Here is a 21,838-nt window from a genome sequence, read left to right on the forward strand (position 1 = left end):
ATTTCACTCAGCATAATGTCTTCCAGTTTCATCCATGTTATGAGATGCTTCACAAATTCATCATTGTTCTTTATCTTTGCATAATACTCCATTGTGTGTATGTACCGTAGTTTGTTTATCCATTCATCTGTTGATGGACATGTAGGTTGTTTCCATCTTTTTGCTATTGTGAACAGTGCTGCAATGAATATGGGTGTGCATACGTCTATTCGTGTGACGACTCTTATTTCTCTAGGATATATTCCTAGGAGTGGGATTGCATTTTGTAGTGCTTTTTCTTTTCTTTTTTTTTTTTTTTTGTGGTGCTGACATTTTCTTTGTTCCTCTTACTCTCCTGTGCTGAGTTCCTTTTGTTTGTGGCTTTTTTTTCATTTGTTTTTGTAGGTTTTGTTTTTACTGAGACTTTATGTTTTTCTTCTTTATTTTGATGAGTAAGTTTGTTAACTTTGTGGTTACCTTGAAATTTACCCTTATCTTCCTAGATTTGAACCAGTCTATTATTGCTTGGTATCGTCTTGCCTTCCTCTCCATTAGAAGGTTCTGTACCTTCACCATTTATTCCCTCTTTTATCGTTCTGATGCTGTTGTCATTTACAGATTAACCTCTCTGGTTCTCTGTTGTAATTCTTTTAGTTTTGCATAGTCCTTAAGGGTTCATTTCCTAGGTTGGTATCTGGCTAGTACGATCCTGTGTCCTGTATTCAGCCTGTGGTCTGATGTTGCTTGTTCTCAGATCGAAGGACTTGCTTTAATAAGTCTTGTAAGTTTGATTTGGTTTTTACATACTCCCTTAATTTCTATTTATCTGGAAATGACCTAATTCCACCATCATATTTAAGCAAGAGTTTTGCAGGATATATTATTCTTGGCTGGAAATTTTTTTCTTTCAAGGTTTTATATATGTCATCCCATTGCCTTCTTGCCTGCGTGGTTTCTGCCAGATAATACGAGCTTAGTCTTATTGTTTCTCCTCTGTATGTGACTTTTTGTTCTTCTCGAGCTGCTCTCAGTATTCTTTGTTTGTCTTTGGTTTTAGTGAGTATAATTATGATATGCCTTGGTGATTTTCTCTTGGGTTCTATCCTGTATGGTTTTCTTTGAGCTTCTTGGATGGTCAGCTTTTCATCTTTCATGATATTGGGGACGTTTTCTATCAGCAATTCTTCTGTGATCCTCTCTGTGTTTTCTGTTTTCTCCCCCTGTTCTGGAACTCCGATCACTCACAGATTTTTGCTTTTGATTGTATCCCACATAATTCTCAGGGTTTCTTCATTTTTCTTCATTCTTTTTTCTGATTTTTCCTCAGAGTTGTAGCCAAGTGTTTGTCTTCAGTTTCACTGATTGTATCTTCCATCGTATGAAACCTGCTCCTCAACCCTTCTATGACACTGTCCATTTCTGAAATCTTGTTGTTTATCTTTTGTATTTCTAATTATTGTTTTTGTATGATTTCTAGTTGTGAACTTATTTTAGCATTTTGTTCCTGTATTATTTTCTTGAATTTCTCCATTTTTTTGTTCTGTATTTTCCATGAATTTGTCTATTTTTTCCTCATTTTTGTCTGCTTTTTGCTTCAACTCTTGGATAATTCTGAATATTAGAGATTTGAATTCCCTATCAGTTAAGTCTAGTGCCTTTTCTTCTACTGGAAGGTCATCTAGTGTTTTATTTTGGATGCCTACTGGAACCATTCTGTCCTGTTTTTGTAAATGTTTTGATGTTGTCTGCTGTCGTCGGGGTATTCAATGGTTATTTTGCTCGTTTATTGATTGTAGATTTGTTTGTTTTGTCCTGCTTTTTTGTTTTATTTGGTTATGTCTGAGCAGGTGGGCTGTGCGTTCTTTGTCGTTTGCTCGTCTGTGGGCACAGTACTTTTCACCTCCTTCTCCAATGGGCGGGGTCGGTCACTCAGGTATGGTACAGCAGGGTAGGTCCATCTGAAGGGGAGTTACTGGGATGGGTTATTTGTGGCATGTACCAGGGCTGACAGTGCGGACCAGGAATCAGTGCAGGGCAGGTTCCAGTAGGCCATGCCTGTGCTGCTTGGGAGTGTGATGTTCAGTGCATGGTGCAGGTAGGCAGGAAAGAGGGAGTAGATTGTGATGTGTGGAGCTAAGATGGATATGGGAAAGATGAGAGAGAGGAACAGGAGCCAAAAACATACACACAAACAAAAGAAGAATGTGAAGGGAGCTTGTTATTGGAGTGGAGAGATGAGAGACTGAGAAATGGGGAAAATCAAAAATGAAAATAAAAAAGAAGAAAATGAATAAATTGAGAAACTAGAAATGAAGAAAGACAAAAAAGGAATAAGAGAGAGAAGAAAATAAAATGAAGAAACAAAAAAAAAAATCCAAAACCAAAAAAACAAGAAAAAAGAAATGCCCCCAGGGATGTCCCTGTATGTCTGTGCAGAGTAAGGGAGTAGCTTCCAAGCCACGTGGTACTGCCTGGCTAGAAGGGGCTCCCAAACGGAGAAAACAAAAAACAAACAAATCAAAACAGAACAAATCAGAGCAAACAAACAAAGCCCCGGGGGTCCCACCAGTCATGATGGCACTGGCTGGGAAGCAGTTTCACAGCCGAGTGGTGTTTTGCAGCCTTTCAGGAAGAAGCAAAGATGGCGCTCGGAGCCAGGTATTTGAGAGAAAGGAGGGGGAGGTGGTGAGAGGTAAGGAAGAAATCTAAAGAAGTGGAAGAAATCTAAAGACGTGGAAAAAAGTAATACCAGCAGCCAACAAAAGGCACTCAGGGAGCCGGCCAGTGCAGGCCGGTGGAATCCAGGTGACACTGGGGTGAAGCTGGTGCTTCCCGGTCAAGAGACTGTGGCTGCAGGAAGCAGAGTAGGCTAAGTGGGGGTGAAGAAAGGTGGGGGATGGGAAAGCATATATTGCTGGTTACGGGTTGTTCTGTCTCCTGCCAGAAGCTCCGTGAAGCTGCTTTCTCGTACCTCCTGTTCCCTGATCTCTGATAGGAGTCCATGATGGCGGATCTGTGCTGCGGTAGCTGATAGGGGACCTCTGCATGTGTCTCTCGTTGCTCTCTGTTCTCGGTCAGTTTCTTGCTCCATTTGGTGCTTGGCTGAGTTCTTTATCTCTTCATTTGATGCTTAGGGTTTCAGGATTGACGTGTGTCTCTGCTTGACTGAGTTTTTGTGATCTTTGCTGCAGAGGGACGGCGTGGTGCTTCTGATTATAGCGCCATGTTGCCCAGAAGTCATAACTGTGGTATTTCTTGGATATTATTATTTTAGTTATTAGTTGCTGTTGAGGTGGCTTCGACTCACGACGACCTTACGTATTACAGAATGAAACGTTGCCCTTTCCTGTGCCATCTTCACGATCATTGGTATGTTTGAGTTCATTGTTGCTGCCATTGTGTTAATCCATCTCATGGAGAGTTCCCTCATTTTCATTGACCCTGTGCTTTACCCAGCATGATGCCCTTTTCCAGGAACTGGTTCCCCCAATAACATGTCCAAAGTACATGAGGCAAAGTCTCGCCATCCTCGCTTCCAGGGACCATTCTGGATGAACTTCTTCCAGAACTGATTCTTCTTGGACACTCCATCAGAAGCCAGCATGGGACAGTTGTTAAAGCTTGGTGATGCACTATGGGATCTGAAAGCATATCACTAAATTTTCCCTTCTGTGTTATGTTAACACGCATTGAACCATCTTGCACTTTAATCTATCCGTGCATATTGTGGCATTGTGCATTGATTGTTTGGGAAATAGTGTTTTGCTGAGCTATGCACATTTCCAGATGGTAGCATTTTTCATCCTATAATATCAAGAGATCACATCCACAAATGTCACCACTAATCTTGTCAGCAAAGTCTTTTAGGACTTGGAAGCTGTCAAGCTCATAGTGAGGGATACGCGTTTTCCAAAATTCTCATTTTTGCTAGAATGCTCAAACTTTTTCATTGGTGGTAAATACTGTCAGCTGTTTTCCTTGAAGCACCAGGTTCACTTTGTTCATTTTCAAGAAATATCTGCCAAATACCCAAGACAATCATCGTTTGTCTGTGTCTGATATAGATGTTCTTTCCAGTAAAAATCATGTCCCATAAAAAAGTGACTAGTTTGAGCTTAAAACTCAGACAATTGTAGAAGTGCTTTTGTGCAAAACAGCCATCAAGCTGCAGTATGCAGGAGAAATGCTCGATGCATGCTTGCTATCTCATCACCCAGAGAATTAAGAAGATGTACACTCAAGGGTTGAAATTTTTTCAAATCAATACCTTTTTTATTTATTTATTAATAACATTCTTAAATGAAAGTATTCTCATTTGATTTTTGTCTTTACTAGAGAGCATGGTGGTGAATAATGACTTCTAGTACAGTCTGATGCCACTGCCTTGGTTCTTGCTAAGGCACTAACAGTTTTACCCACCATTGCTTTGGCACCATCAAAATAAACGACAACACAGTGGGAAAAAAGCAAATAATGTCTTGGAATTATTTTGAGAAATGTTAACAGTATTGAACTCGTGGACCCCCTGAAAGAACCGCACGTTGAGCGCTGCTTAGCTAGATGATGCAAAGGAAAGACCCATCTAGATTGGCCGTGCTGTAAAGACTGGAACAAACTTCAGTATGTCCTAAGAGTTAGCTAACTTATAGAAAATAATTGCATATTTGCATAAAATACTAAATTTCACAACATGCATTTACAGTTAGAGACCAGCGCTTAAGGTCTCGAGGAGCCAACGTGGCACTATAGACAGAAGCAACACACCATCTCTCTGCAGCAAAGACCCAAAAAACTAAGTAAAACAGATAACAAACGTCAATCCTGGAACCCTAAATGACAAACAAAAGGATAAAGAACTCAGTCAAGCACTGAATGGAATAAAACTGACAGAGAACAAGGAGAGCTATGGAGTGGAGGTCCCCTACCAGCTAAGGTGGCACGGATTCACCATGTTGGACCTCAGCCACCAAGGACCGCAGACTGGGTGTACAGGAAGGCAACTTCATGGAGCTCCCAACAGGAGGCCGAGCACCTGCTGGACCTGCCCTGCTGCACCACAGCTAGGCAGCTGGCCCTGCCCACCTGGACAAGGTGGTGAGAAGTATCGTGCCCACAGATGAGCAAGCAACAAAGCACACCTATCCTGCCTGCCCAGACACAAACAAATAAGAAAGCAGGACGAAACAAATCTATAATCAGTAAACGAAGAGAATAATTCCTGAATGTCCTGGAGACAGCAGACAATATCAAAACATATTAAAAAAAACAAGACAGGATGACTCCAGTAAGTGACCAAAATAAAATACCAGATGACCTTCCGATAGGAGAAAAGACACTGCAACTACCCGGTAGGGAATTCAAAACTCTAGTAATCACGGCTCTCCAAGAGATTAGGGGAGACCAGCACTTACAGGGAAAACCTAATTTGAACAAAAGCTTCCATTGTTTTTTCCATTATTTAACTGTGGGAATCAAGAGTCTTAATATTTAGGTGGTGGTGGTGTTAGGTGCCATGGAGTCGGTTCTGACTCACATTGACCCTTCGTACAACAGGATGAAACACGGCCTGGTCCTGCACCATCCTCACAGTCCTTGCTATGTTTGAGTCCATTGATGAAGCCACTGTGTCAGTCCATCTTGTTGAAGATCTTCCTCTTTTCGCTGATCCTATGCTTTACCAAACATGATGTGCTTCTCCAGGAACTGGTCCCTCCTGATAACGTGTCCAAAGTACGTGAGACAAAATCTCGTCATCCTCGCTTCTAAGGAGCATTCTGGCTGTACTTCTTCCAAGACAGAGTTGTTCATTTTTCTGACAGTCCATGATATATTCAGTGTTCTTGAGTAGCTCCTAACTCAAAGACATCAATTCTTCTTCAGTCTTCCTTATTCATTGTCCAGCTTTTGCATGTGTATGAGGCAATTAAAAATACCACGTGTTGGGTCAGTCACACCTTAGCCTTCAGTGTGATATCTTTGCTTTTTAGCACTTTAAAGAGGTCTTTTGCAGCAAAATCTTTAGGTAGTATATGTAAAAGTGGAGTGATGTTGGTTGCATTATCTGTGCTTGAAGAGAGTAGAGTTTAAGCACTGTCAGATTTTCAGCGCCTTGTCCTTTATTTGGGTGATGTGATTTTGAGATGCCCATCACATAGTTAAGCATCTCAGTTTAGCTTTAAGATCTTGTTAACGGCTTCTGGTGCCCGTACGAACACATCAGCAAACCATCTTTCACCAGAGAGCCAAAGGAAACCTCCAGAAGCAAGGTAGCGAGAATCAATACAGAAAGAAGATTTTTAGGGACTTTTGATGGATTGCCATATTTTGAGCTTCACTTCAAGTGCCAGATGCCTCAGAGCTGACTAAGATGAAGTCCCCAGCCAACGAGGACCGCAGGCCATCAGGCTTAGAGAGGGCTCGGAGATTGCCAGGATGAGATGGACAGACCTTTCAGTTGTCGTTTTGGGGACGATTCTGTTTTAAATCAGCCTAACGCGGTATTTCGATGACGGTGCTGTATCACTGTCTTTGCTGGAGCAAAATGTTACCCAGTGGATACTTGGAAGTCCTGGGAACGCATAATTGTGTGATTTTAGGACAGCATCGTACAGCCGTGAGTCAGTGACTTCTCCATGTCGGGAGCAATCTGGTATGCCAGGGCCCTGCTGGCTCCATGTCCTTCTCCAAAGACAGCCCCGCAGAAGGTGGAAGCCACGTTAAGCCGTGCTTCTGTCAGCAGGCTGAACGCGGGGGTCTCTGACACAGCTCTCAATCGCTAGCAGGTTTCTCTCATTGCACCTCATTTGCATCTGGGACATCAATTAGCATGTTTGTTGAGGCTAATTGAATGAAACTCAATCATAGCTCTTAATTGCTTGACTATGTGAAAAGAAATCACATTAATGCAACTAATTAAGTGTGCGGCAATAGATGCAACATAATTAGGAGTGAAATGTAAAAAACAAGGGACGACAAAGTTTCCAGCACCGGGTGGCAGGGGGACAGCCAGGCAGTTATCAAGCTATTGGTGTGCTCACCAACGGGTCCCTCTGCTCGGGCGCGGGCTTGGAAAAAATAATCCACGTGATGAGCACGGACAACTCGAGAAGAAAAATGCAAATAGGTTTGCAATTACTACTTTTTCAAGCTGTTGAGGGGCAGGAGACGGCACCTCTGGGGGGGCCCGGTTCTTGAGTGGGCCCCGGGGACTTGTTAAGTGCTGTTTAAAAGTACTTGGCTTTGAATTACCCTCATGCCTTGTTAAAGGGTTTTTTCCCCTTTTATCTTAGATCAGCATTTTCCACAACCAACAAGGAGAAGGCTGGTCTCGGTAACATTTGCATATCAAAATCTAGCTCACAGTCTTTATTTTACACAGCCGGGTCCCTGGGACAGACGCACCAAGCTGCTTGTCCCACTTTTGAGGCAGTGACATTGTTTGGTGGTTGTAGCTTTAATTCCTTAAGTACCAAGCTGGGGCAAGATGAAAGGATGAGGTCTTTAAAAAAAAAGGCTCGGGTTATTTTCTCTTGGGAGAAAAATAGAAGCCCCAGAGCCAATACACCTTAGCGTTCCACTGTTCATGAAGCACCAGGTTGCAAGACTTGTATTGATTATCAAATGCACTTTGTAAAGTTTTTCACAAAAAAAAGTTTTTAGTGGCTTGAAATATAAGAGTTGCTAAGCTCATATTCTGATTTATAGAACTAGTTCTTCTGAAGTTTCAGCATCTAACTTTAGCAAAAAAAACAGATCTTCTGGCCCATGCTGAGCCAAAGATAAATGGGTTGGCTTGCCGCAGTCAGACCCAAAGAGCAGGCGATCGGTACATTTCTCTCATCATTGTAAATAAAATATCATGGTTATTGTATGTTACAACGTGCCTATTAACAGAGCCCACGTTGAAGCTTAGTCACTATCTGATTAGTCTCATTTTAGAACCCATAAGCAATAAATGCTCAATTACACTCCTGTTATTGTATTTTAATTTGTTAAGAATTGGCATTAAAGAAGAAAGTTACAGCAAGTTGATATTTTCAGAGGAGTGACTCTGCAAGCAGGGATTCATACTTTACAAGCATTAACCTGGATTTTGGAACCAGGTTTGCATATTTTTGGTGGGGATTGATGGAAGTCAATTAAAGATGCTTAAAAACAGCTGTTAAAAACCACAAAACCTGACCGGTAGCCCTGCCCTAAGCCAAGATCACTGTTTTCTTTGTGGCGCTTTTTATCTGTGGTCCTCAGCACATTTAGAGCGGTTCTGTGTGGAGAGCTCTTATATTCTAGTCCCTGCTCTGTCCTATAGGGTCGCTGTGAGTCGGAATCGACTAGATGGCAGCAGTTTATGTTTATTTTTTAAATCTTTACAGGAGCAGAGCTCCAGGTCTTTTCTCCCGTGGAGCTGATGGTGGGTTCGAACCACCAACCTTTCAGTTAGCAGCCGAGCGCTTAACCATTGTACCACACGGCCCCTTTCTGTATCTCTTCTCCTCTTCTATAAGGACACCAGTCAGGTTGGGTTAGGACCCCCCCCTTCAGTATGACCTCATGCTGACTTGACTAATAATGTCTTCAAAGACACTGTTTCCCAACAAGTTCACATTGACAGGTACCAGGGTTAGGACTTCAGTGTGTTTTTGCAGGACACAGATCAATGCATAACGTCATCTTTAGGACTCATAACTTCCGTAAAGATGGCAGCCTTGGAAACCCTTTGGGGTAGTTCTGCTCTGTCCTGTAGGATTGCTGTGAGTTGGAATTTGACTCAACAGCAACGGGTTGAGTTTGGTTTTTGGAACCTAATTTGCCAACAGTCCTCTCACCCTGGTTCTCCATTGCCTTATCACCTTCCATCCTCCTCACCCACCAACCAATTCTTAGCTGTTGTTTTACTTCATGAGGACGTTGCTACATTACCTGTACAAGAGCTTCACCCTCTACCGGGCTTCCCTGTAGCTCCCTGATAACTGTTAGTCACTCACCTAGGGGACATAGAGGATGAGATAGTTTCTTCTGAGTCCACTTGGAGGAATGTAACACTTAAGTATCCAATAATGTGATTTCTTCTTTAACGTTCGGCTGTTAGGTATCCGTCTGTGAGTGCCATATTTTTTCAATGCCATACCACCACCATTCAGATACCATCCTGGTTTTTAATTAAATGCCTGACCCTTTGCTTACGGTTTTCACCTAAATTCTACCAGGTAGCTTCAGTCTTACCTAAATATCTCATGGCATTCCCATCTGAGAACCAATTGCCGTTGAGTTGACTCTGACTCATGACGACCCCATGTGTGTCAGAGCAGAACTGTGCTCCATAGGGTTCTCAGTAGCTGATTTTTCAGAAGTAGATTGCCAGGCCTTTCTTCTGAGGTGCCTTTGGGTGAAGTCAAACTGCCAGCCTTTGGGTTAGCAGCTGAGTGTATAACCATTTGCACCACCCTGACCCTCCTCCCATCTGAGACAGAAAGGTGATTACAAAATAGTTTCCTTCTCCATGGAATTTTACCTAAAATTTACAGTATGGTCCCCACTTCTAATGCCATTTAATAAGCAATAACTCAAAAATACATATAGTCTTACGTGCATGCTTGCTTTCTCCAGCTGACTCCGAATCCCCTGTGAGGGAAGCATCTCGTACGTCCCCGCGTATTTCCAGTGCCTGGGTTAGTTCAGGACGTAGAGGCCAAGCTCTGATAGAGGTTGCGTGGTGACAGTGATGAAGACACCAGTACTGCTACTCAGATTAAAAACTTCGTATCTTAACAAGCACGTTCCCTGTGGGAAGGGTCAGAGGGTGACACCCCACAGTATCTAGTAGAACCTGTTGTCCTTGGTTCTCAAAGTTCTTCTTACTCACCTGTCTTGGGTGTTTGACATTTTGTGCAGGATTACATGCAGAATGTGCACGGGAAAGAGATTGACCTCCTGAGAACCACTGTGAAGGTCCCAGGGAAGAGGCCCCCCCGAGCCACGTCCGCCTGCGCGCCCATCTCCAGTCCTAAAACCAACGGCCTGGCCAAGGACATGAGCAGTTTACACATCTCACCTAATTCAGGTAAGCATACAGCTAGTACACCAAAGGGACCAGGCGTCCGGGCAGCGTGCGTGGTGCTGGCTTGAGGACAGTGTTGACCCGATCCCTTGTCAGTTAAGGCGAAGACACCTCATCCCTTCTGTGACTTGTCATGGTGTCTACGCCATCAGGTCACCTGACAGCCAACAAGCCAGTGATGGTCTTGGAGCCACAGCTGCACACACCAGACACCTAAGTGTTCCCGGGGTTGGTTAATTGAAAGTAGAGTTTTACACACCAACCAGGTATATAGACATGCCTGCTACAAAACATGAATTAATTGGTAAAGTATCAAGGACTCCTGTTAACTAATTTCTAGTAACTGTGTAGGTCCTTGAGTGGCACAAACCCTTTGCACTTGACAGCTAACAAAAAGGTTGGCAGTTCGAATCCACCCAGCGGTACAGCAGAAGAAAGGCCTGACGATCTGCTTCCATAAAGATTACAGCTTTGAAAACCCTGTAGAGCAGTTCTGCTCTATAACACGTGGGGTCGCTATGAGTCAAAACTGACTCAGCAGCAACCTGTTTGGAATAACTATATATTTGACTGTGGAAAAACCATTTGGAGCAAGATTTAAAGAAAGCCATTTGACCTATATAAAATTTTAAATTTGCTTGCTTTTATACCTTTACTATTATCTGTTATTCTTTAATGCAACTTTAGTCCTATTTTCTTTCAAAGGAGATTTTTTTTTTCTTTTAATTCAGGATTAGAGAAAATGTTTTCTCAAAATTAATGTGTTTAGAAGGCCCTTGTGCACAGTTGTAAACCAAAGTGTCATTGTCGATTTTGGTTTACGAGTCTTTGCAAATGGTCGCAGGCTGAAGGCGATCTTCCTGTGACTGTAGCAGGGAGACGGTGTTCAGAACCCCTTGAATCCTCCCACTAACACACACGAGCTCCTTCACCATGTGGAATCCCTTCCAGACTTAGTTGTTTCTCTAGCAAAAAGTCCCTTCCTTCTCTCTGACCTACATCCAGTCTTGTCAGAATAGGTTTCTGTTCTGCTGCAGTTTCTAGCTTGTCTCTGCTTCTTAAAGGTGCTGCATTTTTTTCCCTCCTGAAATGTTATGTGCATTTAAAGAGGGGTTATGCTGACGTCTGAGTCTTGTGGCATAAAAGGCATTGGTTGTTGAAAGCAGGTGATGAAAAGGTAGCCAGAGCCTGGGGTTCGCCGCGCGGGCTCTGCCGCATGGCACTGGGGGCGGGTCACCAAGTCGGCTTCTTGGCCACCACGTTAGGCTGATGTTACCTGGCCTGCTGCCTCACAGGTGCGCTGCCAGGTAAGATGGCATATGTGACAACGCTGGGGCAACTGGCAAAGTAGAATGCAAGAGTAAGCAGTTGTTTCTAATTGAAATAAAAGTCGACTTTCTGCTAAAGGAGACATCAGTGCATTCCAAAAAGGCCAGGAGGTTATTTGGCCTGGTCTCTTATGACCTGCTGACCTTTCTGCTAAGACTTACATGGCATTTCCCTTGTTAGGATGGTATGCCAGTAACTCTGTGGGATGGGAGAAGAGAAAAGAGGTGCCCAAAAATGAAAAAAAAATTGTGAATAAAAAGCTACTGCCGGAAGGTTGGCAGTTCAGAACCACCAGCGAGCAGCTCCACAGGAGAAAGATGTGGCAGTCTGCCTCCATAGAGGTTTACAGCCTTGGAAACCTTACAGGGTCGCTATGAGTCAGAATTGACTCAATGGCAGTGGTTTTGGTTTTTGGTTTGGTTTGGTCTTCACTGCTTTGTATTTAATCGTTTATGGAACATCTCCTCTGTGCTAGGAATCGAGCATGCTGTGGATATGGAGTCCCTGACCCCCAGAACCTGTAGTCTAGACCAGTCAGTCACAATGGAGCTCATCCCCCCCCCACCCCGCCCCCGTTTTGACCCTTCACGTCAAGTCTATTTACTTACTCAAGTCAACAAGCGTTTATTGAGTTTCTGATGTGTGCCGGGCACTGTCCCGGGCCCTGGGGCCAGAGATGAGTAAGACATACTCCCTCCCTCAAGACTCTCTCCCTCTGGTAGGGAAGAAGCAGGAGTACAAGGAAACGTAGCAGGTGTACCAGGAAACGTAGCAGGCCACAGTTGTCGTGGTTCGTTGCCATCCAGTAGACTCTGACTCATGGTGGCTTTATGTACAACAGAACGAAACATTGCCCGGTCCTGCACCATCCTCACAGTTGTTGGTGTGTCTGAGCCCACTGTTTCAGCTATTAGCAGTCTGAGGTAGCGTCACATGAAGGGTACCATCAATGGCATGGTCAGCTCTACCCCAGGAGGTGGGCAGGACCTCAGAGCATAGGGCATGCTGTGCTGGGTTTGAAGAATGGATAGGAATTTGCCAGGCTCCCGGAATGAGGAGGGGCACCAGTGGTTTGAAGAAGTGTTGGATATGGAAGATCTTGGAGCCCTGGTGGTGCAGCGGTTAAACGCTTGGCTGCTAACTGAAAAGTCGGCTCCATGGGAGAAGGCAGTCTGCTTCTGTAACCATTACAGCCTTGGAAACCCTATGGGGCAGTTCTCTGTCTTGTAGGATCGCTGTAGGGTCACTATGAGTCAGAATGAACTGGTCGGCACACAACAACAGTCTTGAGACTTATGTTCTTTGGGGCTGAGCTGCCATTTGTCGTGTTCAGGAAAATGTGATGTTTGATGATAAACAAGAGCAGGTACAAAACGCTGTGTAAACTGTATCATGTCCCATGGAGTAGGTTGTGTCAGGGGGTGGGTGTGTGTCCTCCGAAGCCATTTTTCAATGCAAAGTTTCCTTAAGACCCTTGCTCTTGGGCAAATGGGAGGGTTTGAGGCAGGACTCAAGTCACTTTTCCGTGATCACGTTCCTCCACTTACCTCAGCGCGTCGGCCAGTGCTTAGCCAGGTTACCCCCATAAAGGGCCACCCGTTCTCCCTGTTCTCTGGATCCCACGTAGGGACATGGGATGGGGTGTGGTACCAGCAGAGGCACTGTGCTGCTTTGGGGAAGGCAGTGCCTCATAGTACAAGACAAGCTCTGGGATTGGCACCCTTGTCTGGGCTGCAGGCAAGGCCACCAGCTGGTGTCCAGGAAAAGTGGAAGGACCTCCAGCAGCGAGTGGACCATTCACTGTTCATTGTCAGCTTCAGCCTCGGGTTCTTTGTCTAAGCCATGGAGGAGGCCACATCATTACAACATTGTGGAAATTTAATTTACATGGGCCCCATCTCAACCTGAGTATGAATCTGTAAAATGATGTGCTTGTTCTTGTTTAAGATATTAAAGCGTTGGGGGGATTTGATCTTTATAACCTCAGTCACTCTTTGAAAATAAAGCTTCCTGTGTTTAAAATGATTATTCACAGAATGCTCCTTCATAAAAGGAATTCCAACACATTGAATTTAATTTCAGTAAAGTGATGCTAACTCTAAGTGGTGGTCTTTTAGCTAAAAATGGTGGTGGTGGTTGCTTCCGGCCTTCTGACTCATGGCAACTCCGTGTGTGCAGAGTCAAACTGCTCCGTAGGGTTTTCAAGGCTGCAGCCTTTTGGAAACAGATCATCAGGCCTTTCTTCTGCGGCACCGCTGGCTGGGTTCGAACTGCAAACCTTTTGGTTAGTGGTTGAACACTTAGTGGTTTGTACCACCCAAAGGCTAAAAATAGGTGTTAGTTATTTTAGTTATTGTAGAGTTATTTGCCACAGAACTTAACCTAGTACTTAACTTTATTCTTGACTCTCTAGACTCATTTGAATTCTGCTGTTTTGTTTTGGAGCGCTGGGTAAACTGGAGGTGTTTGTTTCTTTCTATGCTTCCTTTTCTTTCTTATTCGTTTTCTTAGCTAATTGCTCAATGTGCGGTGTCTTTCCATGTAGTAAATTGTCTGGTAAATTCACGTAGGTTCAATATATGCAGGCACCTAAGTCTTTGTATGTAACACTTTTTATTCCCTTAGATGTTCATAAGTGGAATGGCTCAGTCAATGGAAATAACCCTTTGTAAGGTCCTTGATACATATTTGCAAATTAACTTCTAGAAAGTTTTATATACAAAGTACCCTTTCATATATAAAGTGAGCACCCATTTCACTCAGTGTACTTGCTCACACTGGTATTAAGTATTCTTTTTAGAATTTATGCTAATCTGGTGAGCAGTAAAAATATCACATGGCTTTGTTTATTTGGATTTTCTTCGATTAGTAATGAGGTTATCTTCTCATATGTCTGTTGGTCATATTTCTTATTTTATGAATTGCTTAGGTGTATCTTTTGTACATTTTTTGTACTAGATAATTGCCTCTTTCTTATTGATATGTAAGAACTCTTTGTACATTAAGGATGTTAACATTTATATTTTGTAGATATTTCACCCAGATATTACTTGATTTTTAAATTTTATGGTATTTATTTACATGAAGAGGTTTTACCCTTTTATATTTATAATCAAATCGTAACTCTTTTACTTGTATAGTTTCTGCTTTAGTTGTTTAGAAAGCCTTTAATAATCCTGAAATCAGATCATAACTCATGTGTGTTTCTGAGCTTTGCAGTATCACTACTTTTTTCTTTTTCTTCCTTTTTTTTCATATTTAGCCCTTTAATCTACTTAAATTTATTTTGGGCTGTTTTATGAGATAGGAAGAGTAATTAAATTTTTTATTCAAATAGAAAAGCAATTGTCCTTTCTTTCTTTGTTGAATTGTTTCCTTTCCCTGTAAATCTGTATGTCCCCTTTGTCATACAATGCCATCATTTAATAAAATGGAATACATTTCTGGGCTCCTGAATCTATTCCATTGACCTGCTATTACTACGTTGTCTTACCTCATGTAGACTGACCACGTTGTTTTAGATTTAATGATGCAGTTTACATCTGGTAGTATACCACAGGTTAATATTTTTATTCTCCAGTTTTTCTTGGATGTTTCCGCCAATTTATTTTTTCAAAGGAACTTCAGAATAACTTGAGACCTTTTTCCTTCCCCTTCAGAAAATAATCCCATTGTGGCCTTAATTGGCTTTGACTTTAACCTATCGATTAATTTTGCAGGAACTGACATCTTTACTGTATAAGTTTCTTACCGTCGAACACAATTCCCTCACCTTATTCAAATTTATTTTCTATCCCTCAGTCAAGTTTAGCATTTTCTTCATGGAGATCCTGTACATGTCTTGTTAATCCATTCTGATAGTTTATAATTTTTGATGCAATAGTAAGGCTAATCTATTTTTTGGGGGGTGGGGTGGGGCCTGTTATACCATCTAAGTGGTAAGAAATAAGAAAGCTCCTGATTTTTAAATATTTGATATTCACCTATCATACTGAACTCTGTTAGAGTAACTATTGAGATATTTCTCGTAATTTTTTAATATGCAGTCATAATGCTCTCCGTATTTCAGATATCATAATGCCTTAGTACAACTTTATGTCAGTGTTGGCTTTTAATTTCTATCGACTGGTTTCATGGTTTGGACGCTGCCTTGCTTTGCCTCCTATGTCGTTCATTCATTTATGACTGTTTATTGAATCTGCCGTGTGCCTGGTCCAGATTAGTGCTCGGAGATTTGGGGCACTGTGACGCAGGCCCTAGGGAGCCTTATGCTGTAGTGGGGGTGGCGGAGTCTGGGGACAAACAGGACACAGATAAGATCAATTTAGATAGTGATAAGTGCTAAATGGACAAAAGGGGGAATTGGATAGAAAATTACTGCTGGGACATGGGCTTTTGTTCTTCTAGTACTGGGGAATGGTTTATCAGTATAGAAATAATTGGTTACGTTTCACACATTAAAATGCTGGCAGTTTGCTGATCTTTTGCCATAGGCTTGGGAAAGGAGAGGAAAAACACATCGCCAAAGTAGCTGCCTCATGTATTGATAACTGAACCCAGGTGTCACTTTGGGTCTGGCAAATTAACCAAAGCAGAGAACTTGCCATGCAGATGGGGTGGATTTAAGCTCCGTCAGGCAGGTGTGCAGGGAGAGAGTGGGCTGATTGGTTAATTAAAGGATTGCTTGCAGGTAGAGCCCCTCCGCCAACACCATGGATCCACACACAGGATAACAGCAGAGAGAGTAAGCAACAGGTCTGGGGAGAGCAGGGCCTGCTGATATGGATGCTGACACTGGAAAGAGAAAAGACAGATGAAGAAGGTCAGACTTCTGCTCAATTCCGAGAAAAAGAAAGAAATGGACAGAAAAGGCAGCTCTGACCATTAGGGGCATAGCGAAGTGCCTCCCTGAAGTTCCCCTTATTTCAGAATTGGGGAGAGGGAAGGGAGGGCAGCCTGCCCACTGACAGCTCCCCACCCAAATGCACACACGCTCTTCGTCTAAACTGAAGCCTGTCGGTCAACTTCTGCCCCACACCTACTCGAAGGCCACAGCCTGCCTCATTCAGGAAGGAACTGTCCAAGGCCACCAAGAAAACTCCTTCATCTGCCTGGTTAGCCCAGGCTTTTTATTCACGAGTGTGAATGGACAGCCAAGACATTGTGGAAACTAGTAGTGACAGTGTGAAGAACCGAGATGAACAAAAGGACAGCTGATCCCAGAAGAGAGAGAGAATTTGGAAGAAGAGAACTTGAAAGGAAATTATAATTACAATCATCAGAAAGATTTGAGTGATTATTGTATCCATAAAACAAAACAAAAGATTACATAAATCCTTGAGGAGAAAGAGAGCCTGGAAATTAAAGACAAAAGATTGCGAAAATAAAAAACTCAATTATAGGTTAAATACAATAGTGAGCATGGCTAAAGACAGAGCTAGTCATCAAAAATAGAAAAAAATGAAAGATGTGAAGAAGTACATGGCAGTGTCTTCCCATCTTGAAGAGTTAAGTATCAAGCTGGATGGAGCAGGAATCCCCATAAGAATAAAGAGAAAAATCCTAAAAACATCCAGGATAGGAGAAGAATAGTTACCCACAAAGAAAGAAAAATCTGACATACTGCAAATTTCTCAAGAGCAACACTGCATGCTAAAAGATAGTGGAAGAATTCTCTTCTAAGGACAGTTTTGAACCAAGAAGTCTATACAAAGCCAAATTATTACCAATCAGGTGTGAAGATTTAAAAAAAAAATCCATTTTTAGATGACACACAGGAATATAGAACATTTCCCTCTCAAGGACATCTTGAAAAAATTACTTAAGGATCTGTTCCAGTAAAACAAAACAAGCAAACAAAAGAAGAATACGAAAGAGATTTACTTATTTAGACTTGGTTCCAACGTCCCCCTTCTCCATCGTGCCTTCCCCATCTCCAGTGTCAGCCCCTCCTCTCGATGCCCATGGCCTTGTCATCCATTCCCATTTCTCTGACACAGAACTTGCACTGTCTTCAGTTACCATGCTCATCCATGTGAGAGAATCTACCCAACTTTTATTTCAAGTGTACTTCCAGAGAAGGCTATAAAATGACAAAAGATATTTGCCAACGTGAGTGTTTGGCCAGACTGGTTTGGTAAGATAGCATCCAGGAAATATAGGGTGCATACTTGTATTAGCTTTGACAATTACTTTAACATTTCAGTAGAGGACAGGAGAACCTAATGGTCAAGAGTATTCAGAAATACATCAGAATATCGGAAACATTAAGTGGAATCCCACCTCCCCCATCTTAGGACCTTGTGCAGGTGTCTCTGTCAGTTTTCTTATCTTTAAAATGGGAACAATGTGCCTATCTCAGGATTCTTCTGAGGATAACACACTGGAATTCCTTAAAAAGCTTGGCCTGATGCTAGCTGAGGATGACTTTTCAGAACTGCGTCATGAGTTGATAATAGTTATGCTCATCACTGGTGAGGAAAAGGAAGGAGGTGGGCAGAGAAAGTGTATTTTTGAGCGTATTTCTCCAGTGCCATAAAGGGTTCGTTCCTATAGCCTTTGAGTAGATTTAATGGACAGAATGAGCTAGACTTAATAAGCTTGTGCTTCCCAGCAAGCAGCCTTGCTGAACTATCGTGGCAGAGAGTAAGCAGGCAGGAAAGGTGGATGGCCACGGAGCTCTGGACTCTGGTCCTGTCTGTCCCTCCTCCACTTTGTCCGTAACTCTCTATTAGGATACTTTGTTCTAAGGGACAGATCCCTTCTTGTCTCTCAAGTGTGTCTTTGTTGGGTTTTCACAATGATGAATATGTTTTTATCCTAGCCAGATTGCCGCGTAGACCTTTGTCAAACGAAACCGCTCCCTCTTCCCCTCCACCTCCCTCCACGTTAGGCCCCCAGTGGTTTGGAAAGCTGTCAGGAGGGGTGAAGGGGATTGTGTCCAAGGGGGGGCGGTGATCTCAAATGTGTTTTGAGTATTGAACTGCCGTTGACATCTAAAGTCTCAACCATGCTGTTTCCCTCCACACTTCAGCAATCAGGACATCCGCAAACCCATAAAAAACCAAACTAATAGCATGAATATTCAGTGACCTAGAATACTAATTATTGTCATGAATATTAATGGCCTCGGACTTGCTTTTGCCTCTCCCCTTTCTCTGCCGTCCCCTTCCTCCCTCTCTCTCTTTTTTTTCCACTTAGCCGGCTCGAAAGATGGCTGATAATGAAAGCATTTAAGAGGGAGCGCGCTCTTGGCCGTGACAGGGACTGGGGTAATAAGGAGAGCTTGATTAACGCGCCGTACTTGGGGGAGAGATGAGAGGCTTCACGTGGGCCCATTCGGGGAGGCAGTGAGGCACCAGCAGCTCTGTTGCTGCTCCCAGAGATTAATGAGGCCTAAGAGTGCATTAGGAACAGTGACAAAGGTTTGATCTAATGGGCTCAGTCATTTTTCCTTTGAGTGACAGACGCACAGAAGTAATTGGCTGTGCAGAATGGCAGCTCATTGGCGGTACTTAAGGATACATTATCCCCGTTGTGTGGCCCACAGAGGCTGTTTATCAAAACCGCTCACACTGCAGACACGCAGGCGCTAAGCTGCTGTGCCAGTGGAAACAGCTATAAAAAATAATAATAATAATGCAACATCAAAACTAGATCCATTGTTGTCGCACGGAAACAAAGTTCCTCTTTGTTTGGTTTCAAATGGTCTAAGAAACGTTTTTAATAACTCCGGAGTCTGGTCTGTGTACTGAGCAAGCATGCGCCGCCCGTCCACGTGTGTCTCCTGGCTTGCTTCCTGAGACCATCAGAGCTTTGCACGCTGTTTCTTCCTCAGTTGCCCATTAATTTCCTCGCCTTGGACTTTGTTCACAACATTTCGTCTTCTGACTTATAAATTGGGTGCTTTTGCCAGATATCTTCCTAGCAACTTGACAGAACGTGTGCAGCCTGAAGCCCTATTGGCTGGGAATTATATTTCTAAGAAAATATTCTGGAAATCAGTGTTGTGTGATAGCTACTTCCATAAACCAGTTTCATTGGAGTCTTTTTTATTTAATTGGTATATGTTTTGCTATGTATATTCTCCATAGCAATTTTATTGTTAAGAATATACAGAGGAAGACATATACCAATTCAGCAGTTTCTACATGTACAATACAGTGACATTGATTACGTTCTTCAAATTGGGCAGCCATCCTCCCCCTCCTTTTCCAATTTGTTCCTCCCCCATTGACATAAACTCACTTCCTGCTAAGCATCCTGTCTAACCTTTTGAGTTACTGTTGTCAGTTTGATCCCATATAGTAAGTTCTTTAAAATAGCACAGTGTTCACCGAAGACATTTTTCACTAGTTGAGCTAGACTGTTGTTTGGTTTCAAGAAGGCTTCGGGGAATACTTTTGGTTTATTGTTTCAGAGTTAAAGATTATCCCAGGGCAGTAGTTTTGGGGGTTCATCCAGTCTCAGTGGCTCCAGAAAGTCTGGATTCCATGAGAATTGAAATTCTGTTTATTGAAGTGGGTCTTGATGGCTGTTTAAGAATACATTATTTTTAGGGGAAAAGAAACTGGGATTTCTTTTAGACCTAAATTTCAGAGACAATTAGCTAAATCTGAAATTAAAAGACACTGATGTTAATACTTTACAAGAGTTGGCAGAGTTTAGCTTTTCTGAGAAATGAGTTCGTATTGTCCGTTGTTCCTGTGTTGATAAACATTTTTCCCTCTGAGGCTCAGGCAAATGTGTATTATATTGTTTCCATCATTAAATTGTCATCTCTTTGAGGCATAGACCATTATTTCTTCTTCTTTGTTACCCTTTCTTAGTTAAGTGACCTAGTAATTATTTTTTCATTTAGTAAATATTACTATTATTCATCATGTGAGATGTAAGTTGATGGATATTGAGGATAAGTATTATTTCATTCCTCTATGGTAACATTCTGTGGTCAAGATCATTGGGGTTTACTGTTCAAAACTAAATCAGCATCATACCTTCTAATTTAAGGAAACCTCCAGTTATTTGAACTCTCAGTGAATTGTTCTTTTTGTAAGAACTGACACAAGCAACTTGATTCTTGATATGAGTTCCGTTAAAAACATAAGAGGTATGTTCGAGATGCTGAACTGTGCATCTCTACGGTAACAGATATTTTAAAAAGCCAGTTGCTGTCAAGTTGACTCCGACTCACAGCGACCCTGTGTGGGTCAGAGTAGAACCGTGCCCCATAGAGTTTTCAGTGGCTGATTTTTTGGAAGTAGATGGTCAAGCCTGTCTTCTGAGACGCCTCTGGGTGGACTTGAACTTCCAACCTTTCTGTTAGCAGCTGAGTGCGTTAACTGTTAGCACCACACGAGGACACCACCAGATATACCTATGAGTAAATGAAAGTTGTTTTAGAAACTTTGTTTCCCCCTCTCACAAATACGTCTTTGGGGAAGAATGGCATTGCGGCTGTTGAAAGGATGCTGTCAAGACCAGCAAAATTGTTGGCAAGAGAAGAGCTTTCAGAAAGAGGGGTGCTGGGAAGGGTGTCAGTCAATTGTCCCAACAGCCTTCCAGAAGGTAGGTAGCCAGTTGCTGGCGCTGCCTCAGCGGGAGCCTGGGACTCGGGAACAGAGCCCTGCCTCTCTGTGCTCAAATAAAGTCCACCATTGGCTTCTTTCTACATTCTCTTTTCCACATGGGAGGAGAGCTTGTCAAAGGAATTGTGACATCTTCTCATCTCCAGACCATGTGTCTCCTTGTTTTGTAATTGCAGCTCATTCAGAGAATGTTCATCTTTCTGGAATATTCCCGATGTTGTTAGGTGCCATCAAGTTGATTCCAGCTCATAGCAACTCCATGTGACAGAGTAGAACTGCCCCATAGGGTTTCCTGCGCTGCTATCTTTACAATCTCCAGGCCTTTCTTCCGCAGAGCTGCTGGGTGGGTTTGAACTGCCAGCCTTTCAGTTAGCAGCTGAGTGCTTAACCGTTTGCTCCATCAGGGCACCTAGAATATTTCTAACAAGTGGGAAAACCCCAAAACAGCTCGACCAGCAGCAAGTAGTCCTCCTCTGTGCTATCAGATCTCTGAACACAGTTATTCCTTAGATCTTCTTATTCTCTGTGTAATTGTTACATGCATTCGTAAGAGATCAGCTTTGTAAGGACTGGAGGGGAGAGAAAGAAGCAGAAATGAGACCTTAGGAGGACAGGAGCGTGGGTGGGACCGCCTCGACCTCCTCCCTGGGATGGATGTAAGAGTCAGTGACAACCAGGGAAATCTGGCAGAGCCCTGTATTCCCCCCTTCAAACAATGTTGTCAAATAAAAATGACTTTGTGTCCAAAAAGCGCCTAATCCATATACCTCGGGAGGAGAAAGAATATTTGAATATTGAAGGAACTGTAATGCATAGCAAATGAAGAAGCTGAACACCTGGATTCAGTTAGTGGGGGGAGCACGGTACTAAGAAGGAGCCTGGATGG

General features: G+C 42.8%; 1 protein-coding gene across 2 annotated transcripts in view; it reads left to right on the top strand.

Annotated features, from left to right (window-relative positions):
- AGAP1 (ArfGAP with GTPase domain, ankyrin repeat and PH domain 1) overlaps positions 1-21,838 on the top strand; it is a 360,673-nt gene that overhangs the window by 114,606 nt on the left and 224,229 nt on the right. The window contains exons 2-3 of one of the 2 annotated variants that reach the window (XM_023740860.1): positions 9,871-10,085; positions 21,559-21,582. In XM_023740860.1, the coding sequence (XP_023596628.1) occupies positions 9,871-10,085; positions 21,559-21,582 (239 nt within the window). The remainder of the gene's footprint in view (positions 1-9,870; positions 10,086-21,558; positions 21,583-21,838) is intronic. The other variant, XM_004386488.3, reaches the window with a different exon arrangement.

This window comes from Trichechus manatus, unplaced genomic scaffold (assembly GCF_000243295.1).
Source record: "Trichechus manatus latirostris isolate Lorelei unplaced genomic scaffold, TriManLat1.0 scaffold00165, whole genome shotgun sequence".
NCBI classification, from domain to species: domain Eukaryota; kingdom Metazoa; phylum Chordata; class Mammalia; order Sirenia; family Trichechidae; genus Trichechus; species Trichechus manatus.